The sequence below is a fragment of the Anolis sagrei genome, chromosome 4 (assembly GCF_037176765.1).
Source record: "Anolis sagrei isolate rAnoSag1 chromosome 4, rAnoSag1.mat, whole genome shotgun sequence".
NCBI classification, from domain to species: domain Eukaryota; kingdom Metazoa; phylum Chordata; class Lepidosauria; order Squamata; family Dactyloidae; genus Anolis; species Anolis sagrei.
Window position 1 is genome coordinate 173520739 of NC_090024.1, and position 13920 is coordinate 173534658.

General features: G+C 40.7%; 1 protein-coding gene across 2 annotated transcripts; it reads right to left on the minus strand.

The window, feature by feature from the left end:
• Nucleotides 1-157: 157 nt before the first annotated feature.
• On the minus strand, nucleotides 158-13426 carry LOC132773933 (protein zyg-11 homolog B-like). Of its 2 annotated transcripts, XM_060773520.2 has the most exons (14): nucleotides 13218-13424; nucleotides 12368-12533; nucleotides 11266-12020; nucleotides 10399-10539; nucleotides 9656-9832; nucleotides 7840-7904; nucleotides 7103-7202; nucleotides 6960-7013; nucleotides 6698-6859; nucleotides 6564-6611; nucleotides 4230-4427; nucleotides 4086-4147; nucleotides 2820-2917; nucleotides 158-1651 (listed from the first exon to the last, which is right to left on the minus strand). In XM_060773520.2, exons 1-14 carry the CDS (start codon nucleotides 13290-13292, stop codon nucleotides 1461-1463), a joined length of 2292 nt encoding a protein of 763 aa, XP_060629503.2. In that variant the 5' UTR covers nucleotides 13293-13424; the 3' UTR covers nucleotides 158-1460. The 2 variants fall into 2 exon arrangements, with proteins under 2 accessions (XP_060629503.2, XP_060629505.2); XM_060773522.2 differs by lacking the exons at nucleotides 158-1651; nucleotides 2820-2917; nucleotides 4086-4147 and having other exon boundaries at nucleotides 4259-4453; nucleotides 13218-13426.
• Between the last annotated feature and the right edge of the window lie 494 nt (nucleotides 13427-13920).

The following is a 13920-nucleotide window of genomic DNA, read 5'->3' on the forward strand; positions in this document are numbered from 1 at the left end:
GATCCAGTAATCTACAAATAACTTTGCATAGTTGTGGATTAAATGAGTAGAACTTCTTTGGGATCAGAAAAGTTCCTACAAGATTTGGGAAAGTCAGACAAAAGCCAACTCTTGTATATAAACAATGCCAACAAAACACACACACATTACACAAGTGTATTGTTTGTATGGTTTATTTCAAACAGTGTGGCATGTCTGCTGACCAACTGGTCAATTTATAAGAAGACAAATATGAAGGCTATGGTACCAACGGTCTGTGGCAAAGAAAGAAGCAAAATACCTGCCGAAGGTGGGCATTTCCCCTTTTAACAGTTAGTGAAGACCCAACTAGATAGCACAATCTATCGGCTTCAGGGCCAACTTTTATGAAGTGGTTTGCACAATTTAAACCATTTTATGGGAAACGTCAATCTTTTACAGTTGCCCATACTTTCTTCTCCACAAGTAACAAAATGTGGAGAAGGTACTTCTCATAACCAAAACTCCTCTAGAATAGCCATTTCCCTGGGGAGGGTCCAGGATGATTCTCACCCGTCTCAATATAACACAATCTATAATTTGTCACCAATACCACTTCACCACTTTCACACTTCACCTACATTATCAATGAAAATTGACAACTAGAGTGAAGTAAGTCTCTTCTATAGCCTTAGTATTATATTGATAATGCTATGGTGATCTTTGTGAAGCCTCCACTCCACCCTTACTACCTGTTAGCTTGATAAAAACGCGCAGCTATTTGTAAGTGCCACCAATAGACATGCCTTTTAATTTTGATACAAAAACTGAAAAGAGCACCTTGAAAGATCCCATTCCTGACCTTATACAAAAATAGTTGATATATACACTCCCAAAACAATGCAATTATGCTAGACTTGGAGATATAATACACAACTGACTAGCAGCCAAAAATCTCCCTTCTTTGACCATGCACATTTAAAAGTGTTGCATGAGTAGTTCATGAAAACGTCTACCTGGCCTCCTAACAGCCTCCAAGAGACTCATCCAACATATATTAACTGAAACTGGCATTCACTTGAAACTTTTGGAAGAGGAATTATATCTCATACCAGTTAGATTATGCCAATGTTTATTTTAGCTCAGCAGTTATAAACACTACTGTTTATTCAGCTGTTGATAGAACAAAGCTAATGATGGAAGAGGACCCCATTTTTGGGGATTACCTGCGGGAGAAGAAACAGTTTTAAAGCTTTGTGATGTCCTTGACTATGAGACTGCCGCTATGAAACTGACTGTCTGCAAATGTCAGGCTTAAGTTTGTCCCGCAAAACTACTGAGTAGTTTTGTTTAGGACCTTATTTCCCCTGAAGCAATTTGTAAACTTCCAGGTGTGTGCAGCATACAAGCATCTTCAGATCTTACAAGAAAGGCCATCTGGGTCAGAAATCGCCAGCACACCTTGTGAACACTACAGGATAAAGGTTCAGTTGTGCCCTCTGTTATCCATTTGCTTTGGTGTGCAGCTCCTTTCGGTGTTTAGATTTTCCATAATATTTCATGTGAGTGTTCACATAAGATAGTATCTCAGTTGTTAGAAACCGGACATCTGGATCACTTTGATCATTTTCTTTGATGTTATATAAATGCTGTAGTCCATTCTCTTCTATTAACATGGCACAGTACCTGGCAGCTGAAGAGAAATAAAAGAGTTTGTTCACTAGAGGATCCAACTTGAATTACAGTGTTTAGAAAACCGGTATCTTCCCCTAACCACACTGAAGCAATCTTCTCAAGTGAAGCTATTAACCTATTAGTTAAAGCAACAGCAAGACGGAATGTGGTGTTTTTGCTGAAAAAATATTGAATTTTGAGTTTTTATAACTGTAGCTTTCATCGAAGAACTGGAGATTAGCTGCCTTCTAAAAGGATATTTCCTGTAGCAAGATATGCTTGACATCCAGCTTAACAGAAAACCATAATATTACAGTTCATTGTTACTGTCTGTTTTCAAGTCATTTGTGGCTTAGCAAACTATGGCTAGTGCCAAACTCAAATCCTGATTTGCAAACCTGTTTTGAATTGGTATTTTAGAAACTCTGTATAGGCAGTAGGGTGATAATCACAGTTTGCAAGCTAAGATCTTACAGAAAACTACATTTAAGTGTAGTTGTGGCCAACTCTGGGAAGTGCTGCTCATCTCCATTTCTAAGCCAAAGAGCCGCTGTTGTCCGCAGACACCTCCAAGGTCATGTGGCCAGCATGACTGCATGGAACACCGTTACCTTCCCACAGAAGTGGCACGTATTGATCTACTCACATTTGCATGTTTTCGAATTGCTAGGCTGGCAGAAGCTGGGCCTAACAGCAGGAGCTCACCCCGGATTCAAACCACCAACCTTCTGGTCAGCAAGTTCAGCAGCTCAGTGGTTTAACCCGCTGTGCCACCAGCTAAATTTAGTGAAGGGGAAAGCTTCATAGAGGGGAAAGCTTAAGACATAAGGAGGAGGACGGGGTACTTCACCACCAACTTAATGTCCAAACTGTACTGATATAGCATGTATCTTCAATTTCCACTAAGATAAGCTTAGAAATCTGTATAAACAAGCATTATTTAAATTTGTATTTGTTATATTTATATCCCACTTTCTTTTTCTCAAGGAGACTCAAAGCCACTAACAGAACCGCACAATGTACAAAGGATAAACATGAAAATTAAATGCTTGCAACTGGGAGGAATGGGAACTTTCACACCAATTAATCTTCTGTCTGAATCATATAGCATGTATTTTCACCTTCTATTGAGATAAACTTAGGCATAAACATCAAAATTAAATGTTTATTAAAAACCAACTACGTACGGGTTTTGCAACAGATGTGCAGGATGGCCCATGCTGCCCATATCTGTACACCAGGTAAAGCAAAGCAGTCTAGCAATGGGTAGAAAGCTCTGAGGGATCTATGAATTGAAGGAGAGATACGACATGTTTATCAATTATTTCGAAGTAAACATATAGTCAGAGCAAACTGATTTGTTGAGATCCCAACTGACATTACAATAGTAAAGGTAAAGCTTTCCCCTGACATTAAGTCTAGTCATGTCTGACTGAGGGGGTGGGGGTGCTCATCTCCATTTCTAAGCCAAAGAGCCATTTTCTGTAGAGGCCTCCAAGGTCATGTGGCCAGCATGACTGCATGGAGTGCCGTTACCTTCCCACAGAAGCGCTACCTATTAATCTACTCACATTTGCATGTTTTTGAACTACTAGGTTGGAAGAAGCTGGGGCTAATAGAACGACCTCACCTCACTCCCCAGAATCGAACCACTGACCTTTCGGTCAGCAAGTTCAGCAGCTCAGCAGTTTAACCCACTACGCCACCGGGAGTCTGACATTATAATAGTGGGTAAGAAGTCTGATAAATTTGTTTTTAAATCATCAAAGAATGTGGAAAACACCGAGAGGTTCAATTGGATGGAATTTGCAGTACAGTACAAGAGATCACATGAGACTAAGAGTATCTTTTTTTAATTACAAAAGACTGACTTGTTTATAAAATCAGTGGCTCTCTTTTCATTACAATATAAGAAAAGAAGGCCATGGATCACATGCTCTCAGCTACTTCAGGCACAAATCCCGCCTTTCAGACCCTTTTTGCTCTAGTTAATCATTGCTTTCAAAGATAGCAAGCATTAGTTTTAATTTGTTTCATTCACCCCATCAATGTTTGTAAGCCCACTTCAAAATCCTAGAGGGAAACACTCATTTGGGGAAATGGTGGAAGGAAAATTCATTGAAAGAATTAGCACACATGAATGCAGAAATTGATCATGGTACCTTGACCATGGCAAAGGATCCCCAATACAATCTCTGTACTTATCTTTACAACCAAAACTAAGCAAAAATGCTGATTTTGAGACAACAGAATTAGTATTCTTTGATAAAAGTCTTGTTTAAGAAGTTTGAGTTATTTGTTTCAGTCAGAACATAACTTCATTAGAAATCAGCATGAATTGCTTTACACATCTGCATCTTTTTCTTTCCCAGCAACACTTTCTGTAAGGTCTCTCCATTGACAGAATAAAGTATACAGCTATTGTTCGGTATATATTTTAACCAATGTTATACCTATAAGCTGGAAGCGCTACCATCTTGCATTCTGGAGTTGGCCACTTCAAGAGGACTGAATGCTGCAAACAAGGAAAGCCAGTGTCAATTTTGAAGGAGCTCTTAAAACTACTCAGAGGAAGTTTGCAACCAAGTTCAGCGTACCAGTTTTTCAATAAGGGATCTTCTCAATGTCTGACTCAATGTCCAGGCTTGTTCACCTCTTGACAGCAAATTGGCAATAATCCCAGCTGAGAAGTAACCAACTTCCATCTCAGCACTGCTCAGCAATGCATTGACATGATCTATGAAGTCCTTCTGCATTAACCTGGGATGTAGCTCTCTCACTTCTGCTACGTTATTCTGATATGACAGAAAACAAAATACAACTGTGAAGAAAGACGGCAGAAAGTCAATGCTTCATTGACTATTGTTATAATGTTTTAGCACAGTGACTTTCATGCTATCTGGTACATAGAGCTGCCATTTAAAGCTCCCCACCCCAACAAACACACATACAACACGCACATGCCGTATTTTTACCCATTGACAAAAACTGCTTGCTTTTATTTTGGGCACTCATCAGGGCCTGACAGCCGACTTGTTTGTGGGCCAGCAGCATTTCATGAACTACCCCTTTGAGTTGCATCATTCTAAAGCAGGGGTCCTCAAACTAAGGCTCGGGGACCGGATACGGCCCTCCAAGGTCATTTACCCAGCCCTTGCTCAGAGTCAACCTAAGTCTGAAACTACTTGAAAGCACACAACAACAATCTTATCTCATCAGCCAAAGCAGGTCCACATGTCCCATTGAAATACTAATAAGTTTATATTTGTTAAAATTATTCTTCACTTTGATTATTGTATTGTTTTTAAGTGTTTTTGCACTACAAATAAGATATGTGCAGTGTGCATGGAAATTCATTCAAGTTTTTTTTTCAGATTATAATCCAGCCCTCCAACAGTTTGAGGGACTGTGACCTGGCCCTCTGTTTAAAAAGTTTGAGGACCCCTGTTCTAAAGGATGATGGGCCAATACATTATCTGTTATTGTTTTGACAAATGCCATACACAGGCAGTCTGACTCTTAGATACGAATGGGGATGAGACAACAGGAAGTGCGAGGACATCTACCATAAGGAAGTGAATTCACTTCTGTGATATTATCGTGGGAAAAAGGTGTCTCCACTGAAGCTTTCTCGCAAATCCTTGTTTCCAGAACAAGCCATTTTTTTTTTCAAAATCCTTCTGTCACAGGGACAGACAGAAAGAAAGGTGAAATCTTCTGAAGAGGGGCTCAGACAGCAAAAAAAAAAAAAAAAAATCACAAGGATGTTAAACCTTATAAACGGTTCTGGCCCAGCTTACTTGTCCGAACGTATCTCTCCCTATGAACCATCTAAGAGTTTAAGATTGTCTAGGGAGGCCCTGCTCTCGGTCCTGCCTTTTTCACTGGTGCAACTGTTGGGGACGAAAGACAGGGCCTCCTCAGTGGTGGGACCTGGGTTGTGGAGCATCCTCCCCAGGGATATTAGATCAGCCCCCTGCCTCTTGACAGTCCAGAAAAAAGTGAAAATGTGGCTATTTGAACAAGCCTTCAAAATCTTATGCAACAGTCAAACATGAAATTAGATGAAAGTGAACATTGGAACAGCTCAGACAACGATTTTTGGACAATGAAATTAACAATGAAGGCATTCATTTGATATGTTTTTAAAGGTTTAACTGAATGTATTTTTAATTCTGTTTAAATGTTGTTTCAATTGTATATTGTTAGGTATCGAATTGCTGCCTCGTTGTAAGCTACTTTGAGTCACCTTTGGGTTTGAGAAAGGCAGGATAGAATTATTGTAAATAAAAAAAAAAAAAAACTTTTTAAAAATGGCTAGAGTTACACTTAAAATTGTTCCTGTTCTAGTTCACATACGAATCAAAGAATCTAGACCCCATCTTGTCCATAAGCTGGGGACTGCTTGTATTTCAAATCAGTGAAGAATTCAAGGCACATATTTCCAATCAACGGTTGGAAAAATTTTCCTTTAAAAAAACTCACTTAGGCTGGCTAGGTTTTGTTTTTTATTTTATTTTGCTTTTAGTGCTGCCATTTATTTCCCCCACTTTTCGACAGAAAGCAAGAGGCATTATTTTATTCACAAAAGTAGCAGATGTACACAGACAGGAATTAGTCAGTCTTTGAAGCTGCAAGGCCATTAAATGCTAATCAAGGTGGCCAATTGCAACATTCACACTTGCCTCAAGCAGTCAAGAGTGCTTTCTCCCACCCTGGACATTATTCCACAGATATATAAACCTCACTTGCCTAGTTTCCAACAGACCTCACAACCTCTGGGGACGCCTACCATAGATGTGGGCAGAACGTCAGGAGAGAATGCTTCTACAACATGGCCATACAACCTGCAAAACTCACAGCAACCCAGAACAGACACTTTTTAGAAACTCACAATAATCCCAACACATTACATTAAATTCTAAACTTACCAGAAGGCCAAGGACTTTGTGCTGTATACAAGAATCAGAAGAAAATGTCTGTGAAGAGAAATGAAAAGAATAAGAATTAAGGGTAAGTATAATTCAATTTACCAACAGGTTAGAAGGACACCTCCTACGCCTACCTCTAAAACTCTCATGAAAAGTTCTAATCCTTTGTTATCAATGAAGTGATGGCAGGTCGTTGGAGATTCATCTGTGAGATTCCAAAGGGCACTCAGCGTAAAATGGAAAGTTGTATCCAATTCAATCTGATTGGTTTTCTGTTCAATTATTTCAAGAAGTTTCTACGAGGAAGGAGGAAAACATAGTCTATTTAAATAATGGCATTCTCACTCCTTAAACATGTTGCAGTACTCTTACATATGGAACGGGCCTATAACTCACCCCAACTACAATGTAGAACTCTGACGTAAGTTGTGCTGCTTGTTCATCAGAAAGCTGAAAACAAAGCAGACACTTTAAAGTAATCCATGAAAAAGCTGTTCAAAATAAAACCAAACCTGTTCAAATAAAAAAAAATCACATACCTTAAGTGCCAGGATAGAGATAATATTAACTGCAATCCTTTGTATATGTTGATTTTCTTGATTACACAACCACTGAACAACAAATTTGGCAGCTGCAAAGCTACAATTTGAAAAAAAAGTCAGAATAAATATTGTATGATACTGTGAAGGGCAAAGGATACCATATTTCACCACATAACAGTCGCACACCCTCCTTTTGGTCCCAAAATTGCTTTCCTCCCCCTTTCCTAATGTAACAGTCACATTTTTTTTTAAAAAAAAAAACAGAAACAGAGCCAGCTGGGGGTTTCCCTCGTCTCTCAGAAACCAACAAAGCCAAAGCACATGTTTTCTTCTTCATATAATGGTTGCATCACACTTTTTTTTTGTTGCAAAAAATGATATAAAATTGCAACTGTTATGTGGTGAAATACAGTAGTCACTATTTTCACCATCACTGTTTTTAAAGTAACTCAGTACAATCGAGAGAGTATGTTCCTACTTATAGCCCCAAACTAATTACTCTGCCTACAGATATGTAGGAAGATAACGAAGTTGACCATCTCAAGAGCAGTTTAAATATTAAAGTCTTCTGCTATACCTCTCATAGGAAGAAAGTTAAGACTTGTATTTCATGATGGATTTACACATTGTATTTTTACATTTAAGAGGTAGATAAACATAGGACTATGCTACTTGTGGATTCTTATCAGATTAAGTAATTGAACTTACATGGTACTGATTTAAGTGTTACTTGCCTGTTAAATGGAACATCTTGCAAAATCCTGACATTGGATAATGAAAGAAGACAGTTTTTCTGAATCTGGAGAGAGATGGAGAGATAATGCATTAAACATCACAAAAACAATCCTATTTTAGGTATAATTATTTCAAGGGCAAAGATCTCAGGAATACATGCTTTCTATTATGTAGGGAAGTGTCCGGCTTTGTAAGTAAGAGTGACAGCCAGTATATGAAATGACTCATCCAACGTGCATTCCTTAAGTAGCATATTTAAACTATTGTCAAGATAAACTATTTGACAATAAACTCTGTATTGGGGGAGGGGTGAGCATGCTCCAGAGAAGATTCACTAGCCACTACTTATGGACCAGAAATTTGCAAAAAAATAATAATAAATAAATCCTAGAGGTAATATTTATGAGTTTATATCATTCTGTGAATGTGAAGAAATCTTACTTTAGTTGTTCAGACAATAATTAAAAGTGTCACTGTTCTATTAAAGATCAAGAAGTGAAACTGTGTTTTACATATAATCAGGGTTACTGCAAGTAATATACTATTCAAGTTGAAGACTGAAATACTTCAAATATAGGCTGAGTCTCCCTTTCTGGAAATCCATAATTTTCCAAAAACCTAAACATTTGGTTGCCAGACACCCACTTTTACTTTTTTGGGGGGGCAGGGGGAAGGGGCTAGACACATCCACTGCTTAGAGAAGAGACAGAAGGGGTGAAGAGTCTGCTAAGACAAGATCCCTATAAGAAGGAAACATCATGGACACATCTGCACCTGCCTTCTGCTCAGCCAGTGGCAGTGTGTGGCAGGGCAGATGTCCTGGAAATGGGTTGTAATGGTGTACATGGGTCATCCCATTTACAGGCATCAACCCAGCCCAGAGAAAATGAAATGACTGTGTAATGTGTTTGGTGACTTAAAGACATCACCCATTTATTTAGATCTTTGGAAATGGATGATAGTGTGTTTTCCTCTTAGAGTAAAAAGCTACTTTTTGAACTATAGGCTTTGTTGTTCTTGGACTGTGACCTTGACTATTGTATTTCAGTTCTGGGCTTGAATTTTTGACTGCTGCTTTTGGACTACTGGCTTTGTAGAATTTGTGCTGAAATTGTGGCTTGTGTTTGTTCCTGATGGAACTCTGAAACTCCTCCGACATGGCAAATTGGACTCAGGCTTTAGCTTTATCTCACACTGAATGTTTTGTGTGTGTGTGTGTGTGTGTCCCCTAATACAGCTAGCCTCAATATTTTGAGCTTTTTCTGTTAATATACTGGCAGGCATGTAGCCGGGGAGGGGGGGGGGGGGCTTGAGGGGCTTCATCTCCCCCCCCCCCCCCCAATTCTCATGGTGGTCTGCGAAAAGGCCTTACTGGTGCATTATTTAAACTGTTATGTTATGATCTGATCACCATACTCAATATATCCCATATGCATGGGGGTATTGGGGTAACAATACAAAAGGTTTGCTAGCGTAGACCCTCTTCCACTCAGACTCAGCCCCCCCCCCCCCCCCCCCCGGAAACAAACTTAGTCCCCCCGAATCGAAATCCTGGCTACGGGCCTGTATACTGGGACTTGGTTTTGATCTTCTGTTGCTTGTAAAACCTATGCTTGGATAACTGGGACTTGTCAAAACATAACACATAAGGCATAAGTTGGGTGATGAATTGAAAGCCAGCAAAAATGTGTTAAGAGGGAGAATCTGTATAAACTTAATTTACAATGTTCCAAAATTTTGTTTGCTCAGCAAACATTCAGCACTGCTCAAACTGTAAGATCCTTTTATTAGAATGACTGAGTAACTATGACTCACCTGCTGCTGTTCAGGAAATGTTTCCATAGCTTTTAGCAACAACTGGATTACATTGGAGAGCAGACGAACCGGCATGTCTGCTGCTAAGCCTTGTCTAGTTAAGTTGAGGGCACAGGCACTCGCAGTCAACTGTACTGCCAAGTCCAAAGGGTGGTTTCTCATTCCAATAATCACAAGCTGCAATAAGAAAAGCAAGGAAGACAGACTCAGACACAGCACACATAGACAACTAAAATAAAAATAAGACCAGGCATATGGGAATAAGCAGTTGTCTGCAGGTTTTATAGATACAAATAGAAACCAATAGAGTTAAACAGAAAGAAAATGTCACATTAGAAAAATAAAAATAATAAATATCAAAATTGGTCACAATTAAGGTATGACTACGCCTTTCAAATAGGAGCCTCTGGTGGCGCAGTGGGTTAAACTGCTGAGTTCCTGAACTTGCTTACTGAAAGGTCAGCGGTTCGAATCCAGGGAGCAGGGTGAGCTCCCACTGTTAGGCCCAGTTTCCGCCAATCTAGCAGTTCAAAAACATGCAAATATGAGTACATCAATAGGTACCGCTTCTACGGGACTCAATGCAGTCATGATGGCCACATGACCTTGGAGGCGTCTATGGAAAACGCCGGCTCTTTGGCTTAGAAATGAGCACCACCCTCCAGAGTTGGACACGACTAGACTTAATGTCAGGGGGAACGTTTTACCTTTACTTACTCCTTTCAAGCTATAATACCTCTTACCTTTAGAATTTCAGGTTTTGTAATTCTCAGAAAACATGTCTGTGTAAAAAGATGAAAGAAAGCCTCCTTCACAAAACATGCTCTTTCGCTGTAGCGTTTCAAGGCTTCTGAAATCTGCATTTCATTTTCTCCTCCCGATACCTTTTCACATACAAAGAATTCATATTTTTTTAGCTTTCAAAGGTCTGAATATCTATTCCATGTCTGATACATCTAGTTTAAAATGTGATCCTGATATTCTTACGGCGACATTACCTAGCCATCCTAGGACATAGAAATAACTCCCAAATACATTCAGTGTTTCTCATTATTTAGCTTGCATCCTGTTGGGAAGACAGAACTGGAATATCCCCATACCTTTAGAAGCAACCAGATGACATACTATACTGAATAAGCCAAAGGGCAGTCATATTATCACTCCTTCATACCTCTGATAGTCTTAAAAAGATTAGGCTATGTCAAGTCATAAGTATATCTGATTAAGGACATATGCTTAGCCAGAGGCTTCGGATAGAACTGAACATTTTTGTAATCACTCCAAAGCTTTTTGCAATTCTTCCCCACTTGTTTTACTTCCTTAATTACTGCATCACTGCAGTACACACAGACAAGAAGCTCTTTTCTCCTTTGTGCAGACTTTCCTGCCCAGCACTGCTGTGGAAGCAGTGGTATATTTGGTTGCTACACACAATGCAGCAGCATATTTGAAAGGGCAACTAAGAAAAAAAACACAATTTCCTGCTTTGCAGCAGGTTTGGCTTGTTTCATGGCATGCGACTGCATTATAAGCAAGCCAACAAACTGGAAACAGATCACCAACTGAAAAGTCCACCCACTGTAACAGTAGAATATTTTTAAAATTCAAACCTTCAAGGCTCCCTCTCCTGAAAGGAACTCTGTGTATCCAGCTTCAGTTCCTAGCAATCCCACAAAACGCATTCTTGGATGTTGTCTGACAAATGCTTCCACAGCCTCATCTGTAATGTTCCTACTTCCAGAAATATCGAGAGACACAAGATTGGGAAGAATGTCTTTTTGCTCTAGCAAACGACAGGGAATGGTTGATGTGGAATGCTGTTCAACTGAGATATCAAGATGGATCAGATGTTCCAGTTCTCTTATTACAGCTAAGAATGCTGGGGCAGACATTTTCAAGCATTTCAGACTATGCATAGTTAGAGACTTCAGTTGATTCTTGCAAGCAAGGAGGGCAGTTATATTCGTAACAGAAGTGTTGGATATGTCCAAGCTTTCTAATTTTGGCAGAGAAGCAACCTCAGCTAGATCTTCATTGTGGAAAAGGACATTTGTAATGCTCAGAGAGCGAAGACCAGATAACTGACTAAAACACCTTTCATACGGATTTGTAGAGGACAGAGTTAATGAGTCTAAAACAAGGCACTGAAGGTTGTTCTGGATCCACGTACTGCTGCCCAGTCCATGCACCACATCCGTAATAGTAACAGCAGCATTCATTCCTGCAGCATCAAGTTCCACTAGTTTATGATGACAGAAGGCCTTCTTAAAGGACTGGGCTGAGATTTTTGCTTTGCGGATACAAGCCTGCTTCAAACGCATTTGGTTTCCCCGGAAGATGCCCACTGTACCATCATTAAGCAGCTCTATTAAGAAAGGAAAATACAAACAAAATTAATGAAATCAGGTCAACTGATTCCTACGGTATGGTTTCCAAAGCAGTGCAAAGATATTTGATATAAAAGTATAGTGGGCCCTCAGCATTTGTGGGGGATTGGATCAAGGACATCCCCCCCCCCCCGGTAAATCTTTATTAAAAATAGTGTAGGACACACATATGCTAGAAACATACACATATGAAAGAAATTATTAGCCAAGGCTTCATAACACAGAAATATGGCATAAATAGAACAATATGTGCTTTTTAGTGACCCCATGTTCAGAACAATGGTGCCAAATGTTCTGCTACTTCTGGCACAGAAATAATGCTCACCTCGATATGCCATTATCTGTAGCAATCGATCAGCCACTTCTTGAGGAAGCCGTTCAGATTCTTTGAGGCACAATGACCCATCTGGCCTTTCTACACAGAATTTTCCCAAATCTGCAACTAAGGCATTCAAGCAGATGTCAACGAGAGAATATGGCGATGCTTCAGCCTAAACAAAACAGCAGTCATTAGTAAGACGGTGTTTGGAACACTTTACAAGTTACTAAGCCACATTACAAAAAATACTACTCACAAAAAACCTAAGTGCTTACATTTAATACCCATCATTAAATTAGGATTATGCACACACACACACATATAATGAGTGTCCCTAAGTGATAATTTTGCTACATTATAAAATCTTCCCATTGAATATGCCTTTGGTCCTCCAGGTGTTTTGGACTTCAACTCCGAGAAATCCCAGCCATCTTACAGGTGTTTGGAATTGTGAGAGCTGAAGTCCAAAACACCTGGAGGTGTCCAAAACACCACTGCGGTTTGACTGCTATGACTGAGTGCTATGCAGCCATGGAACTTGTAGTTTTACATGGTCTTTAGACTCCTCTGCCAAAGAGAGTTGTTGCTTCACCAAAATACAGCTCCCACGATTTCATAGCCTTGGACCAAGGCAGTTCAAGCGGTGTCAACCCGCATTAATTCTACGCAGAGCACAGTGTGGGGAAGGGGGGGGGCTTTCCTCTCCCCCCTCAAAACATGAGAGGCCCGTGCCTCTGGGGCTGGGTTCTTCCGCCTCAGAACTGCTCCTCCCAGGGACCGACCTCACAGCCCTCCCGCCCGAGCCCCGTCCCTCTTCCCGCTGCCCTCCTCTCTCTCCCGGCCCCGGCCCATCCACCTGCACGGCGGGGCAGTCTCCGCAGAGGGTCAGCGGCGCTCGCTGCCGGTTCTGGATATGCAGGAACCGCACCATGGCCGAGGACCGGCCTCCAACTCAGCCTGAGCGGAAAGGGAGCAGGCATAACCGGAAGCGGGGCGGCACGGGCTGAGGAAGAAACAGCGTTGCTTGGTCGCCGCCGCTGAAGAGGAAGTGGGTAGAACGCATGCGCAGAGGAGTGGGGAAGGTGGGACTGAAAGGAAGGAAGGAAGAGCCGTCAGTAGCGCGCGAGAGAGAGAAGAGGGAGAAGAGGGAGAGAAATCGATGACCGAGTAATGGATGGCTGAGACTTTCATCAGCCAACGTTGGCCACCCTCTTTAATCCTCTTCTAAAACCCTCCAATTCAACGTCTTTGATAACTAGACTATGGATGGATGGATAGATGGATAGTCTAGTTCAGACATAGGCAAACCCATCCAAGGGTTTTAGACTTCAACTCCCACAATTCCTAACAGATTGGCTGTTAGGAATTGTGGGAATTGAAGTCCAAAACACCTGGATGGCACACATTTGTCTATGTCTGGTCTAGTGTGTGTGTGTGTCTATATATATAGAGAGAGAGAGAGAGTCATATAAGGAGCCCCGGGTGGTGCAGTGGGTTAAAGCGCTGAGCTGCTGAGCTTGTTGACCAAAAGGTCGCATGGTTCGAATCCGGGAAGCGGT